The following is a 24,700-nucleotide window of genomic DNA, read 5'->3' as shown; positions in this document are numbered from 1 at the left end:
GTTGGGAGAATAAGTTCAAACGGATCGAGGGGTGGGTGGGGTGAGGAGCATAGGCGGAAAAAGCGATTCGGGCAGGCAGATGGGACCTGTGACGTGCAGCTGCGGCCGACTCACCAGATCACTCTTAACGGGACACGCGATTACAATATGAGCTAAGAATCCATGAATTCAAATGGTAGCAATAAATACGGGATGGTGTGAAAAAAGGGGAAAAACGAAGTGCGATTTCTAGGCGCTGTCTAACCCAGCCAGGCCTGTATTGCTACACATGTACAAGTTCAATGCTTCCCCGGGGTCTCTTCTCCTCCTCGCCCTTGGCTATCCACGCCCAGATCTATCCTTTTCACCATCATACTCTCACGGTCGAAAAGTCGCTTGTTGAGGGACAGTCGTTTATTTCTCAGCGGCCTTAGCAACGGCCTCATTGTTGGCTTGGGCCAGAGAGCGGACAGTGCCCTGTTTGCCGGACTGTGTTCACCAAATCTTGTCAGTTCATTGCTCTAAGCTCCAGGGAATTTGTCTCTCTCAACTAACCTCCCACTTGGCAAAACGCAGGTCCATCAGGCCACGGCGCTCGGCGTTGAGGCGAGGGGTCTCCTTCAGAGAGCGGCGCACCGTCCGGGCGGCAATGGCCAGGTAACGGTTGTAGCTATAGCGGCGTCAGAAAATCAATTGTTTCGAGTGTCAACGTGACGGAACGACGTACGTAAGGCCAGCGGCTTTCCAGGCGGCAGTCATTTTGAATGGTGTGGAGGAAGTGAGTCTTTCGATTGAAGGGGGTAAAAACGGCTTCGGGTGAGTTTGGAAGCATTCGACTTCGGAGCATCGGGATAGGATCACGTGGTTTTTACGTCACGTGCGATTCTGCAACCTCAGGCAGAAATATATTGTTTACACGGCCAAGTCGAGATCCACGGTTCTTTCTTCCTTATCAATTGAGGCAAGGTATGCCGGCATCAGCAAACATCAATTCATGCTTGGACAAGGACTCACAAGAATCATATTTGCCTTGCATCTGTAAGGTTTTTTTACCCCAGAGTTCCTGCAGGGTGCGGCTTCCACGAGACATATCTTGCGGCTAATCTGGGACTGGCTTAACTATGACTGCCTCAAGTGTTCTTCATAATTTCAACAACGATTATTGTCGCACTGGACTAATTAATTCACATGGTTTACTTTGCCGTTTGAATAGTCAATCTCGGTGGTTGTCTCCTTTTTTTCATTTCAAAAATAAAATACTCTTGTCCCATGTTTACTTCCTCGAATTTTGAGACGACCACAACAACCCTACCCTGAACTTCCAAGGTTGCTAGTTCATGATAAGATACTCGCCATATAGGATTGACAAAACACCATATATAATACCAAGTCATATGGCGGCTATGTTTAGGGAAAGCCATCTTTCTATTCTGGAACAAAATGATTTGAATCCAGAGTTGGTGTACACCTAATCCACCTCAGTGGCTTCGAAGGGGCAGCATGGAACATAGCACGATTCCATTTATTGGATGAGTCGTTGCCGGGCCTGTCAAGCCCTCAACCTCTTCTGCCTACCATCATTTTTTCCCTCCTTCCCTTCTCTCACTTCCTCTCACTTCACCACCCTTTGCCTACCCACCCCACCTCCTTTTCAACTCTTTGATTCTTTCCCAACTTCCATTAACGCTTCAAAAACGGTAAGTGAAATGATTCCAGTGTGTCTCGTTCTGTTTCCAGTCGATTTGCCTTGTTTGTTTGCTTCGTCGAGAAAATATTCAGGCGCAAACATCGTCCCACTGCCTCGCAGACATAAGGCTTGAACCAAGTCCTGTTACTCACCCATCTTCCCTTCCCCTGCCCTCATTGCCTGTTATATATCGAACCATAAAGGCTGCTCGGGAATTCTCCCACGCAGGCCCTACTGGTCAGGTAAATTCCGGTCTCTAGTTCACAGATTAGATTATAACGCCATCTACGGGGATATCTGCTTGTTTGACCAGAGCCCTGACGTAGCCATTCGTCCCCGTCCATTGATGAACTAACGTGCGTCGTGAACAGTATTTGCCTAAATCCGCAATGCCGAATCGCAAACGGGCCGCTGGTTCTCCTGCGGCCAAGAAACCAGACACGGTCAGGAAGAAACCAGAGCGCGAGCGGCGTCAACTGGTCCGCTGGGATCGTAAGTCGTGTTTTACCCAAGATGATGATCTCATTTCTGCCCTTGTCTTGTTGCTTGCCGATTGCCTCTCTCAAAAAAGATGCACATTTATGTTGTATCCTCTTTTTATGTCTTGCATGAACTCATTGGCTAACTTGTTCTGTTAATTGAAACAGCCGACCTGGACATTCTGCTTCTGTTGACTGTCCAGCAATCTTGCAATGCCACCGGCGTGAAGATTCCATGGCAACTGGTTGCTCAAACCATGGGGCCAAAGTTTACCGAAGGTGCCATTATTCAGCACCTGTCCAAGCTTCGTCTCCGGCGCGATAGTGACGAGAAGCCAAACCCTCCCCCACTTCGCCGGTCTGTTCCAGCGGCGGGTTCTGGCATCAGAAACATTGCCAAAAAGAAGGCCGCTGCCAAGAAAGAGGCTATCAATGCTGGAGAATTTCCGAATGAAATGGCTGTGGAAGAGGACGAAGAGGGCACTTTCTCAAGTAGCGAGGACGATGACCCTTCTTGGTCTCAGTCTGGAAACCAGAAGCGAAATTCTGCGAAGCGTGTCAAGGCCCACAAGAAAAGCAAAGGATTCAAGGCCAGCACTCCAGAAGATGATGCCCAAGTAACAGGTGACCTCCGGTGCGTTGGTGCCTCTTTTCTTAGACTAGAGGGCGACAATGACACGGAAATTGTTACCGACAGTGACGATGAAACGGATGAGGAGTTAGAAGATGGCAGAGTGTCAATTAAGCAGAAGCATCGAATTCTCAGCCTGCCCATTAGCCCTGAGGCTCTCCACCGACTAGAGAACTCTGGCTCTGTGGCACACACCCGCAGCACTGAAATGACTCCCGATCTGACCCCAAGCGATAACAATAGCCAGCCTATTTTTTCCTCTCCTCCCCCCAACTGGGGAACACCGCAGCACCAAGTTCCACTGAGCCCATATCAACCCAACTTCCGAGTGGGCCCCTCGCCTTATGCGGGTGGCTACGCAGATCCATCATATAGTCCGATATTCGTGCCGCCTCCTCCTTCTCACCCATACTTCGTCCCCCAGCCCGGTTACCCAGGCAGACAGCCCGCTGTCCCCACGCGACCTCCGGTCATGCCTCATCCAGCAATGCAAAATTCTCTTGACCCATCTTTGTACAATGAGGCAAGTAGTCATGGCTGGATTCAGGCGCCTGCACCTACCTTCGGTCAGCACAACACTCTTGGGGGTGCTCATGTCAACAATAATCTCCCCTGGGATGGTACCATGGAAACAATTCAGACTTCTTCTTGGCGTTTACAAGAACAAGATCTGGAGGGGTCGCCAGAATTTGAGGCCAAGGAGGAGATCTAGTGCAGTGAATGCCTTTTTGACATTTCATGGTCGGCGTTCATGGAGAGTGAGTATCAATGATTTGAGCTATTTTCATGGAAATTTGAGGAGGAAGGATTTGAAACATTGAGGTGAGGGAGGGAGGGATGGAGGGAGGCGTTTAACAAAGTCTTGATTTCATGGGCCACAGCGGGATGGAGTTCGTTTGTTATTTTCTTTCTTTCTTTTGATTCACTTTTTTTCTTTTTTTTTTTGCCCTTTACCGTTATGTTGCTGGCAGTCATGGCATGGTATTTGATATCCAATGTTGGATATCATGGCGAGTTCTCAGCAACAAGATCTATGTTTGAGAGCTTTTAAGAGATAGGAAACAATTTGACACAAAATCGAATGACTTGAATTTGAATTTGAGTTGATGTCCAGGTATGTGGACACTGTAGGGAAAGAGAAATGGATATGATTCTGACGCGAAGGTGATCTGAACAATAATATAATGCTGTTCGTTGGATACCTTCAAGTCGAATCAAAGTCTGTTAAACTCTAGTGTCAAGGTACTGCTAGATAGATGAAGTAGATCAAAGAGATGGATACATCCATGGCTCGTATCTGGGTATTGATCGGCCCCAAATCTACTTAGGACAAATTAACCAGCATGATTAGCCCTTTGCTGTGATAATTTTGAGATCAACTGGCGTGCCTTCCCAAGTCGGCAGGCTTCGCAATGAAACTCTTCCCCCGGGCTCACTTCAGTATCCAACATCAGTTGATTACGCTTGCGTTGCTTTGAACTAGTGTGACCAAAGCACCAGTGAGCTACCAATAGCGACATTACAGCTGTGTCAACGCCACCTCCTGAGTGCTCTATAAACGGTACACATCAATTGCTCTTGGTTTGCCACGGGTTCTGTTACTACTACTAGTAGTACATGCATATAGATGTTGAAGATATATAGTTCGAGTTGCCGGCAGCAAGGATGTTGCCGAAGCCGAAAATAGCCGAACAATCGGGATTATATATAGGTATCACCTAGGCAATGACACTCATTCTATACTGTAGATGATTTCAATTTATACATATAACAATTCCAAGAAACAGTATAAGCTGGATAGTATCCAAATAGCCAATAGACCACGAGACAGCAGTCACTGATAATGCATGTCTTGTAGACTGTCGGGCATGACCTCGGGTGAACACTCCCGTTAACCCGCGTCCCTCACGTGACATTCTAGCTGTTTCTGCCGCCAAGCTTCTGGGGTTGGGGAAAGAGAAGCGCTTGGAAAATTTTCGAGACTTTGGCTTCATCTCAGCTTCCTTCCCATCCTCCCATCCTTCAACCCACACCAATTCATTTCGGGTTGCTCTTCTCACTACTCCCCCTCATTAAATTTATTGTATTTTAATTCTTTTTGAGCTTTTTTCTTGTTTTCTCTTCAGCCATGCAGCGCGCGATCACTTCCCGGACTTCCGTCCTGTCGGCCGCTTCCAAGCGTGCCCCTTTCTACCGCTCGACCCTGAACCTGCAGCAGCAGCGTTTTGCTCACAAGGTACGTCAAAGGATTATCATCATTTGATGATGCGTGCAGTCCATGGTCGCATCGATTGCTGCCTCTTCCGAACAATCCCTGACTGACCGCGAACAGGAGCTCAAGTTCGGTGTTGAGGCTCGTGCCAGCCTCCTCAAGGGTGTTGACACTCTAGCTAAGGCTGTTACCTCTACTCTTGGTCCCAAGGGTCGCAACGTCCTCATTGAGTCTGCCTACGGCTCCCCCAAGATCACCAAGGGTAAGTGTTTACGTGTTTTTTTATTTTTTAAATCGACACCCGATCAACAACATTAAAGGCTAACTTTTTTTCCAAAGATGGTGTAACTGTCGCCAAGGCCATCCAGCTGCAGGACAAGTTCGAGAACCTCGGTGCCCGCCTTCTCCAGGATGTCGCCTCCAAGACCAACGAGCTCGCCGGTGACGGTACCACCACCGCTACCGTTCTCGCCCGTGCCATCTTCTCCGAGACCGTGAAGAACGTTGCCGCCGGCTGCAACCCTATGGATCTGCGCCGTGGTATCCAGGCTGCCGTTGAGGCCGTCGTGAAGTACCTGCAGGAGAACAAGCGGGACATCACCACCGGCGAGGAGATCGCTCAGGTCGCCACCATCTCCGGTAACGGTGATCTCCACGTTGGCAAGCTCATCTCCACTGCTATGGAGCGTGTTGGCAAGGAGGGTGTTATCACCGTCAAGGAGGGTAAGACTCTGGAGGACGAGCTCGAGGTTACCGAGGGTATGCGTTTCGACCGTGGTTACACCTCCCCCTACTTCATCACCGACCCCAAGTCCCAGAAGGTCGAGTTCGAGAAGCCTCTGATCCTGCTTTCCGAGAAGAAGATCTCCGCTGTTCAGGACATTATCCCTGCCCTTGAGGCCTCCACCACCCTCCGCCGCCCTCTGGTCATCATTGCCGAGGACATTGAGGGTGAGGCTCTCGCTGTCTGCATCCTGAACAAGCTCCGTGGCCAGCTCCAGGTCGCTGCCGTCAAGGCCCCCGGCTTCGGTGACAACCGCAAGAGCATCCTTGGTGACCTTGGTGTTCTCACCAACGGTACCGTCTTCACTGATGAGCTCGACATCAAGCTCGAGAAGCTTACCCCTGACATGCTTGGATCCACTGGCTCCATCACCATCACCAAGGAGGACACCATTATCCTCAACGGTGAGGGCTCCAAGGACAACATCGCTCAGCGCTGCGAGCAGATCCGTGGTGTCATGGCCGACCCCACCACCTCCGAGTACGAGAAAGAGAAGCTCCAGGAGCGTCTTGCTAAGCTCTCCGGTGGTGTCGCCGTCATCAAGGTCGGTGGTGCCTCCGAGGTTGAGGTTGGTGAGAAGAAGGACCGTGTCGTTGACGCCCTGAACGCCACCCGCGCTGCCGTTGAGCAGGGTATCCTGCCCGGTGGTGGTACCGCTCTGCTGAAGGCCTCCGCCAACGCTCTGGACAATGTCAAGCCCGCCAACTTCGACCAGCAGCTCGGTGTTAGCATCATCAAGAGCGCTATCACCCGCCCTGCCCGCACCATTGTTGAGAACGCCGGTCTGGAGGGTAGCGTTATTGTTGGCAAGCTGACTGATGAGTACGCCAAGGACTTCAACAAGGGCTTTGACAGCTCTAAGGGCGAGTACGTCGACATGATTGCCAACGGTATCGTTGATCCCCTCAAGGTTGTCCGCACTGCTCTGGTTGATGCTAGCGGTGTTGCTTCCCTGCTTGGTACCACCGAGGTTGCCATCGTTGATGCCCCTGAGGAGAAGGGTCCTGCCGGTCCCCCTGGCGGCATGGGCGGTATGGGTGGCATGGGTGGCATGGGCGGCGGCATGTTCTAAGCGACTAAGCCCCCTTCCCTTCCTCCATTCCCCACCGTATAACCTTGTTCTCTCCTGAAAAACCTCCTCGCGCATCTCTTGCATCGCCGCCTTCTCCCAGACGGCCCTGGATATTTGTAATGTTTTGGTGTTGCTTTTTTCTATACCTGTATTTTTGAATGTTCTCTATTTTTCTTTTGTTCACCATCTCCACTCTTATGGGGCTTCGAAAAAAGGTTCCGGCGCAATCCTGTATCATATTTTCTCTCCATTTATGTGGTTCTAATGAATTTTGACGTGGTGTTGTCATGTTATGTTTCTTGGTGATCTCAAATAACATTGGGATTGTAGTCATAAGATGTAAACATGTAAACATGTAAACAAGACCATGACCACCCAGTTGGCCATCAGTAGATATAAAATAATTGGGCAGGGTATAGTCTCCGGGGATGGAGAGTGCTCACGATCGGCACAGTAGCAAAGTGGACCAAGCAATTAAGGATCGACCCGCGACGTACAGATCGGCATAACTCTGTTTGGGACTGAGTTATCTAGGACAGCAACCTGGAGAAAAGAATAGGTTGAACTCTTGGATAATTTTGAAAACGCACAATGTATATCCTTTAGTACACCGTTCATGTCTTCAGCTGACATACCTTAATATTAACAGAGTTTGGCGTGGCAATAGCCTAGTCACACACGTCGGGTATTTTGATCACTTCCACCTTGAACTCGTCAGCCATTCACGGCCATGCACGGTCTAGACTAGAAACAATTTGATCCAACACATCCCGTGTTTGCAGTCAACTTTGCCTCCCACCCCCAGCTTTGTTCACCCCCCTCCGCCTTTCAGTTTAGAGTGCAAACTCCACTTTTCTTTTCTTTTCTTTCTCCTCCACAAACTTTGTATTCGAGTCCCCATTTGTCTTGGTGATGCATACGAGTCTTAACGAGGTACTCCTTGCCACCTGTCCCTCCTCTTACCGATCAGGGGGACTTTCCTCGCGGTAAAGCCCCCGGTCCCCCCAGTCAAGAAAAAAAAAATACTTCCTTAATACCCTCTTATATTGCCCTATTCCTGTTCCCTTCTTCCACCCTGTACAGCGTCCAACGACCTGAGACCTGTACACCCCAACTTCAAAGGAAGTGGAGTGTCACCGGTTGAATCTCCACCATCCACCCTTGGCACCCGTTAGCTGTCATTAGCTGCCAAAAATTGGCAAGATGGTCGGCGAAATGAGTCGGGCTTCCGATGTGGACCTTTTCCAGGCCCGCGCCGCCCTACAGCACCAGCAGAGCCCGGAGGTCTCTGTACCACGCGAGTTCATCTCACAGATTGTCGAGGAACTGATTCAATGTCGCGAAGGCCATTCGTCCATTGCGGAGATTGAGCGAGAGTGCTCGCAGCTGAGGAAAGAGCTTCGAAAACACACACATATCAATGAGGCGTTCCAGAAAGAACTCAGAGAGATCGGGGAGATCATTACCCAGGTTGCGCATGGAGATCTGTCGCAGAGGGCGCGGTTGCATCCGCTGGAGATTTCGCCTGATATCGCGACATTCAAAAAGACCATTAATACTATGATGGATCAGTTACAGGTTTTCAGTCAGGAGGTGTCGAAGGTGGCGAGGGAGGTTGGAACGGATGGAGTTTTGGGTGGACAGGCGAAGATTGAAGGCATTCAGGGAATCTGGGAGGAGTTGACTGTGAATGTGAACGCCATGGCGAACAACCTTACTGCGCAAGTACGAGATATCACTACGGTGACGACGGCCGTTGCCAAGGGTGATCTTACGAGCAAGGTTCAGGCGGATTGTAAAGGAGAAATCTTGTTGTTGAAGAATATTATCAATTCTATGGTTGACCAGCTACGGGAATTCGCCTTTGAAGTTAGTCGTGTGGCCCGGGAGGTCGGATCGGATGGAACCCTCGGTGGACAGGCACTGGTGCATGGCGTGGAGGGGACGTGGAAGAATTTGACCGACAACGTCAACAACATGGCTTCCAACCTTACACAGCAGGTCCGCGAAATTGCTAAAGTGACGACAGCCGTGGCCCGTGGCGATCTAACGATGAAAGTTACTGCGGATGTGAAGGGAGAGATCTTGGATCTGAAGCTTACCATCAACGCAATGGTTGACCGATTGAATCAATTCGCCTTCGAAGTTAGTCGAGTAGCACGCGAGGTGGGAACTGATGGTACACTGGGTGGCCAAGCACAGGTCGAGAATGTTGAAGGTCAATGGCGAAATCTTACTGACAACGTGAACACCATGGCCCAAAACCTTACGATGCAAGTTCGACAAATTTCCAACGTGACTCAAGCTATCGCCCGTGGCGATCTGAGTACCAAAATCGAAGTTCATGCTCAAGGCGAAATTTTGACACTCAAAGAAACAATCAATAGCATGGTGGATGGTTTGGGACAATTTGCACGGGAGTTGAAAGCAGTAGCAAGGGATGTAGGAGTTCGAGGTCAATTGGGTGGACAAGCAAATGTTAATGGATCCCATGGTATCTGGAGATCTATTAGCGAGGATGTCAACACGATGGCAGATAACCTCACATCACAAGTTCGAGCCTTTGGAGAGATTACGGAAGCTGCTATGAGCGGTGACTTTACGTCTCTTATTACTGTATCAGCATCGGGTGAAATGGACGACTTGAAGAAAAAAATCAACAAGATGATCTCAGGCTTGCGAGATAGTATCCAGCGAAATACGGCGGCTCGTGAAGCAGCTGAGTTGGCAAATCGCAGTAAATCGGAATTCCTGGCAAATACTAGGTGTGTTATTCGCTTCCGTCGAATCAATCTTATAGTTGAACAAAATAGCTAACATGTGACCTAGTCATGAAATTCGGACTCCAATGAACGGGATCATTGGATTGACTAAGATGGTGCTCGACGACGAATATCCAATTCCTGCAGCTGTCCGTGAGACCCTGAGCATGGTGCACAGCCTTGCCAACAGTCTTTTGAGTATCATTGGGGACATTCTTGATATATCAAAAATCGAGGCAAATCACATGAAGATTGAAACAACGGCTTTTAGTTTAAGTTCAACGGTATGGCACGTTTTGAAAGCATTTGACATCCAAAGCGACGAAAAAGCCCTGAGTATCATCTACTCAGTCGAGGGTGATGTACCAGATTACCTCATTGGCGATGGCTACAGAATCCGACAAGTCATGATGAATCTCGTGGGTAATGCGGTCAAGTTTACCGACCATGGCGAAATCCGTGTTTTGCTCAAACGAGTTGAGAACAGCACCACTGCCTCAGATGAAATCACGTTTGAGTTCTCGGTGGCAGATTCTGGTATTGGTATCGAGCAGAGTAAACTGGGACTGATCTTCGATAATTTCCAACAAGCCGATGGCTCGATGACACGCCGTTTTGGAGGCACAGGTCTGGGACTGGCTATATCCAAACGTCTTATATCCCTCATGGGCGGTGATATTTGGGTCACATCGAATTTAGGTAAAGGCAGTACATTCGGGTTTACCTGCAAGCTCAAAGTCAGTGAGCCTCCATTGTCTCTCCATGAGCAAATTCAACCTCATCGGAGCCGCCGATTTTTGGTTGTGGGTGACCCAGAGCAGACCGAATGCTTGGCTGCTCACCTACTCCAGGAATTGGGCCTTCAGTTCGTAACGTTGCCACTGAAACAACTTGCGAAAAGCCAAAGAAACGGTGACAAGGCGTCTCATTTTACTGCCATTATCGTTTCAGCAATGGACGACGTTCGTACATTACGCTCGTGTGATAATCTGGTCGGCGTGCCTATTGTAATCATGTCCCCAAATCTATCATTGCCCATAAGAGCTGCTAGTTCTCTTGGTATCACAGCCTATGTCACCGGCCCTTGTCGCTCTATTGATCTCTGGAATGGAATTCTTCTTGTCCTTGGAAATTTGACAACTCACCCGCAGCTGGAGAATACCCGATCTCTATCCATTTTGCTAGCAGAGGACAATGATGTGAACGTGAAGGTCGCTGTTCGCATTCTTGAAAAGGCCAAGCACAATGTTACCGTTGTCGAAAATGGGCTACAAGCCGTGAAGGAAGTTAAGCGTCACCGATATGATCTGGTTTTAATGGATGTTCAAATGCCTGTGATGGGCGGCTTTGAAGCTACTACAACAATAAGGCAGCACGAAAGGTCCCAGGGCCTGCCTCGCACACCTATTGTCGCGTTGACCGCACATGCGATGCTCGGAGATCGCGAAAAATGTCTTGAGTCCGGTATGGACGATTATGTGTCAAAGCCCTTACAAGCTAGTCACATGATGGAGACCATTTTGAAGTATGCCGCGATGGATCTCGGATCTTCAATAGTTCCTGCCCCTAGCGAGACATAAAAATCTTCATCCGGATTTTGATTTTATTTATTGGGCATTTTGACTGCCCTAACCACCATTCCATACAGTGCAGTTTCAATACTGTTCGAACCTCCGAAACAGAGTGATAACTCTATCACTGTTACCAGGCATCAAATATCACGAGCTTCTGCCTCAACAACGAACGATGACTGAATGTTTCTTCAATGTTTCAAAAATAGGTTTTATTTGCCTTATATGTTCGGCCTTTCAATTGTTTCGGTTGTCGATTGCATTCTCCTTGGCAGTATCCTCACTTTTCGATGGCCTCTTTCATCGGACGTCAGTTTGCGTCCAAAGTCCCATGCAATAACTTGCTATCATATGTATGTACCTAGAGCCACTATGGGATGGACACAGATACCAGCTGTGGTCTTACATACCCATTCTTTCCTAAAGAATACGATTATCATTATTAATAACTAAAACTGGCTCGCTATTACATATTGGTATAGACTTCTTGCTTGAAGTCTGCGTGACTTATCCAATTGGTTCGACCTGGCTTGATATACCCAAAAATATATATCTGCTATGTACAGAATCACAAAAGACCTATCAAGTTATCTATAGATTCTTAATCAGACATGAAATCCAGCCTCGGGTATATCCATGGTCTTCTCTGATAACTTCTCCCCTGCCCGAGGATGAGAGACTTTAAAATTCCTCCATTCAACCTCCAAAACCGAGTTCTTATCCTGCTGTCTTCGCTTCCAAAAGTCCTCATCAAGTTTTACACGATGTTGCTCATAGCCCAGATAATGGTCAAAGCGCTTCCTCATCTTTGAATCCTCGGAGAAATCAAACGATGGAATTCGCCTCTTGAAAGAATTCCAATGCAGAAAGCTTTGGATAGGATGGGATATAAATTCGGCCCATAGACCTGATCCTATCTTGTGTGATTTCGTGACTGCTTGTCTTAAGCTTTCGCTAAAGGCCATGAGGAGGGCAACGGCTATAATGGCGAATGAGGCCGGCGCTAAAATCATCGATTAGATGGAAAAGACAAGATAATGGAAGCTTGGATTGGGTATAAATGCTCTTACCTGCTATCTCGAACATTTTCGATAATGGTAGATTCTCAGGAGTACCGCTCCATTCTCGGGCGTTGATACCGAAGAGGGATGTGAAGAATGATAATGGTAAAAAGCTGTCTTTGTCAGATATTATTCTAGATGGTGGAGCTTTTTTCGTTCATACATGACTGTGAAAATGGTGAAAACCATTAAGGAACGCGATTGGTTTTGCGTTTCTTCAGCTTGCCAACGTGCCATTTTGGCCTCGTCAACATTTGCCTGCTTTTGCTTTAGATCGAGTAGTGTTTCGACCTAAACAGTATTAGAACTGATGTGACATTATAATGAAATAGAATCGAGAAGGTCATACTGCTTTCTGGGCTAGATGGCTGTTCTCCTTCATTTCTCCTAGCTGAGATCGATACTCGTCGATCCTAAGTTGTGCCGCATCAAGAAACATCTTTCCGCAGCCATTTAGATCAAAGTACTTCATCATACTCTTGATGACACCATCTTGCTGATCGAGAAGTTTGATTATAGTTGAAAGCTCGTCTTCGATATCTCGGAGCTCAAGGAGAACAGATAAGTCGTCTCTATTTCGACGAGCTATTTGGAGATCTCGATAGTCCCGCTGAGCAGCAGTCATTATTCTTCCTTCTTTGGTGAGATTATGATCGGCGGGTCGATTGGCGAATCCACGATTACGGAAACGTTTGAATGATTTTGTTACGGATTCAGTCTAAGTAATTAGTATATAACTATCTTTAAGAAACGAAAAGGGAAGAAGGGAATAAGGAAAGATAAAACGAACCAGTATGCTTATCGATTCTTCAAATATTCGAAGAACTTGGAGATCATGATGAAGGGTCCGGTCAAGCAGAACAGTAACAGCGTGTAGCATTATGAGCGCAGCAAGATCACCAGCTGTTTCAAATCGCCGCGCCAAGTCACCATTTAATTCATTATAGATACTGCTGTGCAGATTGGACTGTTCGAACAATTTCCCTGTGGACGTGGTAGCTTCCTGATTAGGGAAAAACGTCACGATAGTCTTCTGGTCTACTATCCAGAGCCAGAGCTGGTCTACCATTAGTACATTTCCATCCATGAACTCTGTTGGTTCTGAGTCTTCGGGATCATCGCTCGCTGCATTGAGGTATTCTCGTAGTTGCTCGTCGATTCGGGCCGGTCGCCGAGTTCGCTTCCAGAGCATTTGGTCGTCATCGCGCGCTACTGTTGATCGTAGATTTGGGTATCCGAATTGATCTAGTGTACGTCTGAAATGGATTGGTGGCTCACAGCCTAGGTATTGCCAGATTAACTGAGCTTCTAGACTTGATTTGGCGATTCGGGGTGGAACAGGACGAGAGCGGCCTTGACGAAGGCGATCCTGGAGTACTTTGCGGCGCTGGATGAGGTTTCGGTATGTGTCCCAATGGAGCTGAGAGGGCCATTAATACAAGTTTTTGAAATTGAGGATGTAGACTTACGTATGGGGTCTGTGGCGAGGCTAAGGTTAGTATATATGATAATTAGGATTTTACGGGTGAAGACTCACATAGAGAGCTAGTTGGGGATCTTCCAATTCTACTGACTTATTACCTGAAGAAACATCCATCTGACGGGAATGAAAACACCGAGGCTTCACAAATCGAGCATGCGGCTCTAAGTGTCGAGCTCGGTTGAGGTTCAAATACCAATTCTTGTCATTGATAAATTTTCTCGGGCTAGGGTTTGTTAACGCAGAAGTATAGAACTGGAGGATCGAGTCCCAATTACAAATCTGGCTCTTTACGATCTTCACATGCACGACGAATGACCTGCGATACCCATCCGGTATGCGTGTACGGAACATGAATCCAAAGGAGTTTCTCGGTATCAGGCTCGGGTCGATCAAACCGAGGAACTGATCGAGGAATATCCGGCATGTCGCCTTGTTGATTAATGCGATCTCGTATAGAGGGCGGAACTGCTAAAAATCCTGCGCTTCGGGGCGTGGAAGTTGAGTTTCTGGTCGTAGTCAGTTTATGAATGGGGTTTGATATCTGTGGGCATGTGCTTACGATGGAGGACGCGAACTACTCCCTTGGGAGCTGCCGTCGGATGTATTCCGTTTGTGAGACCTTAGGTGGGTTAAACCCAAAGCTTTGGCGATGGATGACTTCCTTCTACGCTCGACTGGCGGAGGAGGACTTTCACTTGAGGGGCGATCACGGTCAAAAAATCCATCCAATGCAGCTTCTGTGATGTGAATAGTTGGTGAAAGCTGGTGCTCTGGCGCTATGAAGCTACGGCTTTGACTCATAGGTGGGCGAGAAGGTCTAGATTCATGACTGAGCTCATCCCTGGGTTCATCTTTAGGTTGATGGGTATCGTTCTGATCGTGGTTGTCTTGCCCGGGAACGACGTGAGGGAAAGATCGTAAGCTGTCGAAACTGCTTATAGAAGAATCATCGAATCCACCTGGTTGAACACGTTTTAGGCGATCTCGGAGACATGCGCCTGGACCACGAGCTAAATACTCTTCTAAGGGTACCCGGGTTGACCAGAGCTTGAGCGGAGTCTCATCACTGACGCCTAATGCGGTGTCCTCAAAGAATCCATTAATTTGCACTGTCACTTCTTGTTCGACATTCAGCGGAGTATCCATATGACCAGAAAGTTCCACAGATGCGTTCACTAAGTCTGCTAGATCGACAAGAAAGTTGTCTCGGGCGGAATCCTGGTCTTGGAAACTTGCTGTCCCGATATGGTCTGTTCCTACCGGCACCTCATTTTCATGTTCAATACCCAGCAGTCCGGAGCGAATAGAGGTGATAGGCGCGTGAAACTCCATGGTATTTCCCAACTCATGATCTGTGACAGTCAACGTTGAATCGATGGTCTCAAGAAAAGACCAAACTTTCATGTCGGCCGACAGAGCTTTGAACTGATTAGAAAGATGCCACAGTTTGTCCTGTCGAGGACGAAGCTGTTCTCTGAGGGATGCAGGAAGATCCTGCTCAAGATGAAGCAATCGCCGTATACTTGGCATGTACTCTTCTGCTGAAAGGTAACTTGAGCCTTGGTGAGGTGTTGCCAAAAAGGCGATGCCATAGCAGCTGGTCAATATTGTCTGGTTCGGCTCGGCCCGTGAGGCTTGAGCCAAACATGCCTTTACCACGAGGCCTCCTGTGCTGTGACAGATAAAAAAGACCGGTCGTCGACTGCTATAACGTCTGCGTTCGTCTAGTAGCACATTCAATAGGCGTTGACCGAGGCTGTCAATTTTATCATGCTCGTGGATCTGGCCATGGCTGTATAATAACAGCCGTGCTTTAGGGATTTGTTGAAGTAATTCACTCTTGAGCCATGTTGTCTTCGAGCTATGGGTAGTCCATGGTTTTTGATGATGCGCCCCTATAGGTGGTACGGCAACGATGCTGCAGACACGTTAGAAGGACCCTTGTTTGACGCATAAGGGGGAAATGTCACACATACTCCACACTTGTCTTCTTCTCGGCCTGGACATGCTCGAACCATGGCGGGCGCCCGGGCCCCGATACTGTTGGCGCCATACTTCACACCGGGTTCCCAGCTGAAAAAACTACACTCATGCATAAACGTGAAAAATCCTGGGTTCTTTTTAAAGAGAAAATATATTCCGGCGCTGGGGGCCGCATTAAATCAGGGGAACTTTCAGCCTCAATAACGGATCAGATGAACACGCCCGGTGCGCAACCTGGTTCGCCCTAAGCCGGCTACGCCCGCCGATCGGGTGTCAAAGCACCCGGGCCAAATACGAACGGGGGAAAAAGAAAAGTAGAAAGTATTACTGTTGCCAGAAATGTTTGTCGATGTGAGATTATTCAGGAAACTTATGGTACAAAAATAAGGGGCGCTTTTAGTCCCAGAAACCCACTCCAAACATGCTTTGAGACAAGAACAGAACCGATGCACACATGTCTATAGTTCGGCTGATGCGGTATCAAAAAAGAACGCCACATGAGGAAATCCATAATAGGGAAAAAGGAAAAAAATAAGGGAAACAAAAAAGGGACGCGGTCGGAGAGAAAGGAGTAGGGATAGGCGACCGACTAATCGATCGATCGCATGCATTAATAGTACAGGGGATATGAAGAATGTTCAAGAGGATTCATGTCGTCGCTCATTAACTTCCTTTGCCATGCGCTTACCCAGTTCGTAGGTAGAGATCATGATCGCGCAGGCGGGAGCAACTTTGAGACAACGAGCTGACCAGCCTCGGAAGAGGCCAGCACTACCTTCCTCGCGGAATATGTGCAACAAGAACTTGGGGAGAGATAATTGCTCGGGGACAATAGTTTTAGGCGAGAGGCTAGATCGTGAAGCAGTACTAGGGACGTGATCATCCATGTGTCGGTAGACCTGCTGTCGGGTCTTGCCTACATCAAAAGGTGTTGTTACCAAGGAAGCTACCGCTCCAGAGGTGGCACCAGCAATGAAACTGTCGAGGAAAGCAGTAGCCGAAGTCGGGACTTCCGTATCGGCAGCCGAAAGATGTGTATTGTTTTGGCGCGCAGACTCTAAGCTGATCTTCACCTTTTCGTATCCCCACCAGTATAGACCAGAGAATGGGACATCGCGCCACATGGTCAGTGACAGTCCACGCCAAAGAGAGGTATAACCCTTCACTTTCGTCATCTGGTGCAGGTCTTGGAGAGTTTCCTTGAAATGGCCAGCGCCCGTACCCGGGGTAGCCTGCAGGCGGGTGCGAAACATCTCAATCGGGCTAGTGACTGCCGCCGCTGTCGTCCGTGCGATCGCACCTCCGACAAAGGGCGCATAATTATCCGAGAAATGTTTTTTGACAGGACTGTTGTCGGCAAAGCGCAACCAGTCGTACCCAGCGAAGTAGATGATATTTGCGGGAATACCCATCATCAAAGTAGCGCTTAGACCTCGCCATAATGTAGATAGCCCCTCATTCCTAGCAATCTTTCGTAGGCCATCCAAAGTCGATGTAAATGCTCGCCGTTGTGATTCTTCCACTGCACAATCAAGTGCTGGATGTGCTTGGCTTCCAATGGTGCCTGTCTGAGAGCCCAGCATGCACATCTGCGCATTCTCTCCGACCCAAAATACCTCTCGACAACATGCCGTGATTCCGATGTTGGGGGGAAGCTTTTTTAAGGATGATATTGTGTGGGTGGTATATTGGGACGCAGTCGAAATCTGTGATTGGGATTGTAGACGCACGCGAACGACATCGAGGGGAGTAACTGTTTATGAATCAGCGACGGCTTCATTAGTGAGACGATTGTCTAGTGTCCAACTTACCAAGAAGCCCAGTCAATATATTACCAGCTGATGCTGATATCATGCGCTGTCCGATTGAGATACTCTCGGTGTGAGGAGGGGAATTAGCCGCTGACCCTGATCCGGTCCCTGTTGGAGCTACCATGCTGGATGTCTCGTCAAAATGAGACGTCCATGACGCCCCCGAAGAGGAGTCGATCTCGGTAACAAACTCGCTTCCTTCAACACCTGGACTGGTGAAAGTAGTCAAAGAATCCAATCCGAGCGGCATTCAAACAGATAGGCACCGCCTGCTAATATTATTGGCGATGAATCAGGTCTTTGTGACGCGGGTGGTTGGAGAAATCAAGAAGAATGCGTGAATGCGTGAATGCGTCACTCGGTCCAGAAGATTTTCGGGGTTTTGCGGGAGGTGGCGGGCGGAGATAAGCTTCCCGGTTCTTTCTTTCTTCCTCTTTGTTGCTCACCGAATCTTGAGGTCTTGAGGTCTTGAGCCTTACAGAGTTCCACCCAACACTTTTAAAATCAATGGCTACGTTTGCAGAATTTGTGCAGTTTCTTTCGGTTCCCCTCTTTGCCCTTTGATCTGATTTCCTGCCCAGTGGATCCCTCAGGTGGGCTTATCAATCTCGATCGATCTCCGACACCGGACGCCGGGCACTCTCCCGCCATGGCAGACAATCCGGAGCTCGAATCATTTCGCCGCCAGTGGCGCGAGGAGGTTGCTGGTCGATCTAAACCTAGAAATGCCCCTCATTATGTGGCCCCAGACCCGCAGCCTGCTCGATTCCCACCGACTCAGCATGAAGCTTCTCACCGCAAGGACCTTGAAGAAGAGGGGGCCCCGCCGGCATCTTTTGATCCCGAGGAACTTGCCCAGGAAGTTGGGCAGCTGAGTGTGGAACCGGAGAGACAACACGAGGAAGATGGATTCACTCGAACGGATCACCATGAGCCCAGCTCAGCCCTAGAGCATTTCGAGCGGGCAGTCGAAAAAGAAGCCGCAGGAAACCTTGGTGATAGTTTACAGCACTATCGGAAAGCGTATCGGGTAAGTGGCGACTGTCAACCCATCTGGATATTGCTTCCACGTTGTTTTCTAATTTTTATCTAGCTCGATGCAAGCGTCGACAAAACTTATAGAAACAAGCATTTTGCCCACGCGTGGAAAAGGCCAGCACAGCCCGCACAGTCAACTCCGAGCGATCCTGAACCCGTATCTGCAACAGCCCCGGTCTCTACTGAAGACGCATTACATATTCCCACGTCAGAGTTGATTGCATCGTTCGCTCAGCTCCATATCCCCCCAGCAGAGCCGCTCATTGAGAATACGCCCCCGCCCCCTTGTCCTATTTCGAATCTGCCGTCTGAGGTGATAGTAGAGATCTTGCGGTATGTCGGTTTACAAGACCCGGCTACCTTCGGCCGAATGAGCTTAGTTTGCAAACGAATGGCATACCACTTCTCCCACGAACAACATATCTGGAGACGAATCTGCCAAAATCCAGAGTTTGGATTCGCTGGAATGCACTACACCTTTGCTTGTGACCTGCATGGTTATCCAATTTACACCCTTGATGGAACAAGATATACACCGTTTCCCAAAGGAGTCTCTTTGGAAATTCCCAAGCCTCTCTCTTCGTGGACTCAAGTCTTTCAATCCTATCCGCGTATTCGGTTTACCGGAATCTACATAAGCACAGTCAACTACACAAGGCCCGGTGCTCAGTCAACACATCAAACTGTGTCTTGGAATACTCCCATTCATATTGTGACATATTATCGATATCTTCGATTTTACCCCGATGGTTCTTTGGTTTCTTTACTCTCGACTACTGAGCCCGTCGATGTCGTGCCACACATCAGTAAAGAGAATCTGATGATAGCCCGCGCTACCTACCCTAAACAGCACCACCGCCGATTGTCTGACCAAGGCCAAACACTGTCTGGGACTACTGATCATGTGCCTCAAGTGGCGCTCAACGCGCTAAAAGAAGGCCATCGTGGACGCTGGCGCTTGACTCCCCCAGTTCCTCTGCCTGAGAATACCCCCGAGGATCAGATTGCTGCCACAGGTCCTAACCAGACTGAAGAATCCTTAGATCCACGTGATCTTGTTATAGAAACGGAGGGCGTTAGTTCGAAATACGTTCATCTCATGCACTTGGCCTTGCGATCTCCGTCCGCATCCAAATCTCAAGTGACCCATTCCAAGAACACCAAATTGGTCTGGCGGGGGTTCTGGAGCTATAATAAGCTGACAGACGACTGGGGAGAGTTTGGCCTTCGCAATGACCGCGTATTTGTCTTCCGTCGTGTGAGGGGCTGGGGTATCTAGTTGAAGTCATGATTTACGCATTGAACGTTTTACCATAAAACATATGATTTATTGAGATCTACATACAGTCACCAATGGAATGAAGTACATAGAGACTCGACAGATTCAGAAAAGATGTTCCACACAGCTTTGTCTATTATTATATATTGCGGCATATTTTTAGTGCCGATCATGAGTCTCGCCAAGGGTCGATAATCTCGGTTTTGGAGGCTTAATTTCCTGTACCGAAGAACTTGAACGCGACATCATATCCTAGCCCTTAGTCGGGGGCGGTACACTGTCGTAGCCCAAAATTTCCCCAGGATCCTACTAATATAACTATCTTTCCATGTATTACAGGTCATTGTGCTTCAAGTTCAAATGATGTGAGTGTGTAATACTGCTTCCAGTGGCACACAAAACAATTCCGTCGAGTGGACTCTTCGGCGATTCTTGCATAGCAGCTTGATCGAAGGGCCTGTTTTTCAAAATCTCGTGACGGTGATTACAAATGGATCAAAGTACTATGCCGTGTGGGCAGTTTGAAGTACCTACTGTACACAAATTCCGCGATTTGAAGGATTGATTGACATGATCTTCAAGGGCTCAGCACTATATCCGGTAGGTACATAACAGCATGGCCCCGGGGGCCGGGCGCGCAGGTGGATTGTACCTACAGTACCTCCTAGTCCGACAGGTTACCCGAGCACATGAATCATAAAGACACCTTAGGGGGGCTGGGCAAGGAACAAGGAACAAAATGATCTGCAGGGCTACTGCACTTTCGCTCAAGTGTCCACTCCAAGCTGCTGCTTGATATCATCCGTGTGCCTATTAAATAGTGGTATAGCGACTATTATACGATATTGTAAATAAATTGGTGATCGCATCTTTTCTTGGCCATATCATCTATTGTCAGAAGTTAATTAAGGAAGCGGGAAGTGGTGAATGGGTGTGTGTATCAGGTAGAACCATGAGAGCCTCGTTGCGCGGAGAAACTTGCGTGCAACAGCCTGAGCCGTGAAGTCTGCCCATGTCTGTGCGCGACTAATATCGAACAAGGCTCAAACATGACATACAGATTCTCCATCTCGCTACCCCATGTTACAGTGGACCTTTCACGGAGTGCTATTTACCTACAGCGGAAGTTTCTTGGCCCCAAGAATGTGGGGAAAAGCTTCATTTGCCACCTCATTTTCTTGCCGATCTTCAGGGGACTTTTTCTCTTGTTGATGATATTCAGGAGAATGCTTTAGAAGGATCATTCCAAGGATCTACGGAGTTCATGAGTCGTATGTTCCTTTGAATTTTGTTTTGTTTCAAGATTGTTCTTTTTTTAATCTTGGAAATACTAGTAGCGCCCCGGGGGCCTTCGTGAAGGAGACCCGAAGCAAGCATATAAATATTCGTTTCTCAAGCAAAAGTTGGCTTTTTTTTTTATCATCGGTTCACGTTCATTTTGTACATTGGGTTACAATTGACAATCTTGCCAAACTATTGAATCCATTGACGTCTTCCTCATCCTCAATATGCGAGGATCTATGCTTCTAGCTGGGAGCTTCCTCGGTATGACTTCCATACTACCTTCAAGGTTTATAAAGACATTGACTGACAGTCGTGTTTAAGCTCTGTCCGTGGACGCAGTACCATCGTTCAAGGTCGGCAGAGATATGAACAAATTTAAGGATGGAGAGGCTCCCACCAATACGAAGAAATTGCCCACGATGGTGAGGCGCAATGTGACCTTTCCTGACTGGGGACAGTCGTGCAAGACGCACAACCAAAAGACATGGCAGGATCTCAAAGTCGATCACTGGTTGAACATGTAGTAAGAACCACCTACAGTCTACAAGATGATCAATGTTCAGTGTATTAATATTGACATGGTTTAGTGCGGACGGTTGGTTCGAGTCTGACATGACAGAATACCCGGATACGAGCTTTCCCACGGCAGTGATGAAGCAAATCGGTGGTTTCACTCCTTATACTTGCAGCCTGTACGTTACTAAAATTAGACTACACACAGAGAGTATGGCTGACAGTGTGCAACTATAGAAAGGCTGGTTGTCACTTTGACTACGATAGTACCCAAGTTGGATGTACCACAGGCGAGGGTACTCCGGCAGGCACATTCGATGCACTCTGGATGTTCACCCTTTATGGTCTCAGCAACTTCCAGAGCTTCATGGATAATCTATACGAGACTTTCTGGAACACTGCCAATGAAGTTATCGGGTCTGAAATAGATGGAATGGTCGATGACTTTACTTCTAACCCGACGGCTGATAAAACCAAGGTAAGTAACAAAATAGTGCTGGTGGCCGTCTGATTAGAAATGCTTACCTGCGAACCCTTTAGTCAGAGGCAAGTGAAGGACTTATCATCATCTCGGCTGTTCTCGGAGGTCTAGCTGCTCTTCTAGGCCCATTGGGAGAAGTTTTCGAGGCCGCTGCCGTCGGCGTCGGTGCAGCAGCAGGTGAATTTGGTGTCGCCAATGGAATTTTGCTTGGAACGGAGTCTGCAGCTATTGAGTGGGTTCAATTCCATTCCTTATCCTAGCAGAGAACTAACTAGTTGAAAAGCTTCGGACTGGTCGAAGAAGAAAGGGCGGGAATTCTGAAGCAAAAATTATCCAACACGACTGATGCATTGAGAGACTCAATCAGACAGTATGCGGATAACATTTTGCAAAACGCTGTTGATCCCAGTGAATACAAGGATGCCGTCAACAACCAGTATTCTGATCAGACATACAGCGGTCCTTATGCCCTCAAGGATGGTAATTTCGCTCAGCCCGTGAAGGATGGCATTTTCGACGATTATGAGCAGACCATGAAAGACGCTATCCGTAGTGGTGCCATCTCTTGGCTCTGGGACCTAGAGAAGGTATTCGTTGTCGCAGCATCAAAGCCAATCAATGACAAGGCCCCTTGCGACATGGACCTATCGTCTGATGATTTGCTGGCTAGTTCGTGCGACAAAGACACGGGATTCATGTACTGGTTTCTGAAAGAATCGTCAATCACTTATTGCACAGATGAGTACGATTACGCTCCTGGATTAGGCAAAATTGCCAACTACCCAGATCTGTCCGCTGTTGCTCTTGCAAAGGCCGCGAACGCGTCTCAAGCCACGGGTGGATACAAGGCCAATTATACCATGGGCTCAGCACGGGACTTCTTGACCGGAGACAACAAGCCAGAAATGAACCTGATGGTCAATGTCCCAGTCTGCAATCTGGACTACTTCAACGACGATTTGCCAAGCCAGCTGGATGTCCGACAAGCCCAAAAGATGGATACCACCTATTTCCAGGACGTCCCGACCGATGAAGTAAGTTATCTGCCTACTGGGAGGAACTTTATAAGGAACACGCTAACAATTTACTAGATGTGGGTTCGCTGGTCTATCCACACTGTCTGCCCGAAGCTTGATGTTAATGGCGAGGCATTCCCATATACTGTTTAAAGTGTAGATGGGTCCGGGATCAAAGCTTTAAGACCCTACTTAAGGTTCTAGGTTAGATTTTACTCTGGCATGGCATCTTTGGCATTTTACTTCTCACATTCTCTTCTGAGGATACATTTACAGCGTTTTTGATTATGGCTTCCAGAGCTTGGTAATTGTTGGCGTTGTTTCTCGGTCGCCGGGACAATTATGCCTAAACAATCATAGCAAACGCACCTAATACAAGTTACATTGAGCATAACCAAGTTGAATTTAATGTGGGTCTTTCAGGGGCTTTTAGCGTAGTGGACCCTGAGAATCCTTTTCTTTCTGGCTTTGAACAGAGTAAAGCGCGACTTTATGGAACTGGCCCCCGCCAAGGCCAGGCTAACATATGCCAACATAACCCACCCTCACGGATGCCTGCTGAAGGATCTAAGTGCGAGCAAACATGAATACACAGGGATTGCAGGAATTATGAATGATGCGGCTCCGTGGTCATTACAAATACCGGACCCTGGCCCTGATTATCTTGATCTAAGTCATTCAGTCCTGACCCGAGCACTATATTCTCAATGGCTCTTCTTCTTACTGGCCTTTCGTTGTTGGCTGCTACTCAAGCGGCCAAATTGACCTCTGTCCCCGTCCCCGATGGATGTGCTGGTCTACCTAACTGGAGTGCTTATGGCAAAATCTCTGGTCCCTGGATCCCTATCGTGGATCAGTGCGTGAACACCACTGCGACAGACCATGCATGCAGCATGGAGGGCTACGGAACCCAAGCCGTTGCCTTCCAGCAACAACAGGGTAGCACCGTTGTTGAAAAAGGATACGTGAGTATTGCGAGACGAGGCCGGTTTATTACATCGACAGTGCTAACGGCATAAACATGATATAGATTGGCATCGTTGAGGACAACACCATGGCAAAGAGTACAGTGCGCTGTTTGGAGGGCACCGGCTTCCAAGCTGTGGTTCCTCATTCCGGTTATACTTCAATCACCATTACCGACATGCCGTACAGTGCTCAAGTTATGTGGAATTTGGGCGAGTACAGCGAGCCAGTTCACGCATACTATCATTACCTCGATGGGAAGAAGCAGGATGGTATCTTCCTGGGCTCTCACAATGTTACTACCTGGGGTATCTCGCTCCAGGATGGGCAGATTGGAAGTGGTGACAAGCCGTGGTGGATGATTCGCCTGCTTGGCCCAGGTAGCCAGGATCCTCAAACTGGCCATGCATTAGAAGAAAATGAATACCGCACCTTCATTCGTATTGATGGAATCCACGTATAGGCTTTAGTGGCCACATTTGCTGTCAGACGGACTTGGCTTTTTCAACAATATTTTGTGGGGGGTTGCTTGTATCTAGAAATGAGAAGGTATAATTGAAATTATCTTAATATATACAAGTTGATAAAGCAAGGTATTTCAAACTCCG

General features: G+C 48.2%; 9 protein-coding genes across 9 annotated transcripts; 6 read left to right on the top strand and 3 right to left on the bottom strand.

Moving 5' to 3' along the window:
* Positions 1–393: 393 nt before the first annotated feature.
* N7478_005822 (ATP synthase subunit epsilon family protein) lies at positions 394–738 on the bottom strand (the record flags this gene model as incomplete). The annotated part of the gene is made up of 3 exons (XM_056922036.1): positions 394–468; positions 535–649; positions 707–738. The coding sequence occupies 3 exons, from the start codon at positions 736–738 to the stop codon at positions 394–396; spliced, it is 222 nt and encodes a 73-aa protein (XP_056780073.1).
* A 1,317-nt stretch (positions 739–2,055) lies between these two features.
* Positions 2,056–3,488, top strand: N7478_005821 (uncharacterized protein; the record flags this gene model as incomplete). Its single annotated transcript, XM_056922035.1, has 2 exons — positions 2,056–2,158; positions 2,314–3,488. The coding sequence occupies 2 exons, from the start codon at positions 2,056–2,058 to the stop codon at positions 3,486–3,488; spliced, it is 1,278 nt and encodes a 425-aa protein (XP_056780072.1).
* Positions 3,489–4,904: 1,416 nt separating this feature from the next.
* On the top strand, positions 4,905–6,844 carry hsp60 (chaperone ATPase HSP60; the record flags this gene model as incomplete). Its single annotated transcript, XM_056922034.1, has 3 exons — positions 4,905–5,012; positions 5,109–5,250; positions 5,328–6,844. The coding sequence occupies 3 exons, from the start codon at positions 4,905–4,907 to the stop codon at positions 6,842–6,844; spliced, it is 1,767 nt and encodes a 588-aa protein (XP_056780071.1).
* A 1,203-nt stretch (positions 6,845–8,047) lies between these two features.
* Positions 8,048–11,186, top strand: N7478_005819 (CheY-like superfamily; the record flags this gene model as incomplete). Its single annotated transcript, XM_056922033.1, has 2 exons — positions 8,048–9,609; positions 9,674–11,186. The coding sequence occupies 2 exons, from the start codon at positions 8,048–8,050 to the stop codon at positions 11,184–11,186; spliced, it is 3,075 nt and encodes a 1,024-aa protein (XP_056780070.1).
* Positions 11,187–11,782: 596 nt separating this feature from the next.
* Positions 11,783–15,774, bottom strand: N7478_005818 (uncharacterized protein; the record flags this gene model as incomplete). The annotated part of the gene is made up of 11 exons (XM_056922032.1): positions 11,783–12,180; positions 12,248–12,351; positions 12,402–12,529; positions 12,588–12,956; positions 13,029–13,450; positions 13,517–13,658; positions 13,708–13,716; positions 13,776–13,944; positions 13,997–14,227; positions 14,281–15,639; positions 15,698–15,774. The coding sequence occupies 11 exons, from the start codon at positions 15,772–15,774 to the stop codon at positions 11,783–11,785; spliced, it is 3,408 nt and encodes a 1,135-aa protein (XP_056780069.1).
* Positions 15,775–16,342: 568 nt separating this feature from the next.
* On the bottom strand, positions 16,343–17,765 carry N7478_005817 (putative mitochondrial carrier protein; the record flags this gene model as incomplete). The annotated part of the gene is made up of 2 exons (XM_056922031.1): positions 16,343–17,457; positions 17,516–17,765. 2 exons carry the CDS (start codon positions 17,763–17,765, stop codon positions 16,343–16,345), a joined length of 1,365 nt encoding a protein of 454 aa, XP_056780068.1.
* A 399-nt stretch (positions 17,766–18,164) lies between these two features.
* Positions 18,165–19,832, top strand: N7478_005816 (putative F-box protein (Pof7); the record flags this gene model as incomplete). The annotated part of the gene is made up of 2 exons (XM_056922030.1): positions 18,165–18,545; positions 18,609–19,832. 2 exons carry the CDS (start codon positions 18,165–18,167, stop codon positions 19,830–19,832), a joined length of 1,605 nt encoding a protein of 534 aa, XP_056780067.1.
* Positions 19,833–21,340: 1,508 nt separating this feature from the next.
* Positions 21,341–23,279, top strand: N7478_005815 (uncharacterized protein; the record flags this gene model as incomplete). The annotated part of the gene is made up of 7 exons (XM_056922029.1): positions 21,341–21,377; positions 21,438–21,639; positions 21,704–21,808; positions 21,867–22,107; positions 22,170–22,342; positions 22,394–23,144; positions 23,202–23,279. The coding sequence occupies 7 exons, from the start codon at positions 21,341–21,343 to the stop codon at positions 23,277–23,279; spliced, it is 1,587 nt and encodes a 528-aa protein (XP_056780066.1).
* A 554-nt stretch (positions 23,280–23,833) lies between these two features.
* N7478_005814 (uncharacterized protein) lies at positions 23,834–24,555 on the top strand (the record flags this gene model as incomplete). The annotated part of the gene is made up of 2 exons (XM_056922028.1): positions 23,834–24,091; positions 24,157–24,555. The coding sequence occupies 2 exons, from the start codon at positions 23,834–23,836 to the stop codon at positions 24,553–24,555; spliced, it is 657 nt and encodes a 218-aa protein (XP_056780065.1).
* Between the last annotated feature and the right edge of the window lie 145 nt (positions 24,556–24,700).

The sequence above is a fragment of the Penicillium angulare genome (assembly GCF_028827245.1).
Source record: "Penicillium angulare strain IBT 27051 chromosome Unknown utg000004l_segment0_segment0, whole genome shotgun sequence".
In the NCBI taxonomy this organism is placed as follows: Eukaryota; Fungi; Ascomycota; class Eurotiomycetes; order Eurotiales; family Aspergillaceae; genus Penicillium; species Penicillium angulare.
This window is presented reverse-complemented; position numbering and strand designations above follow the sequence as displayed.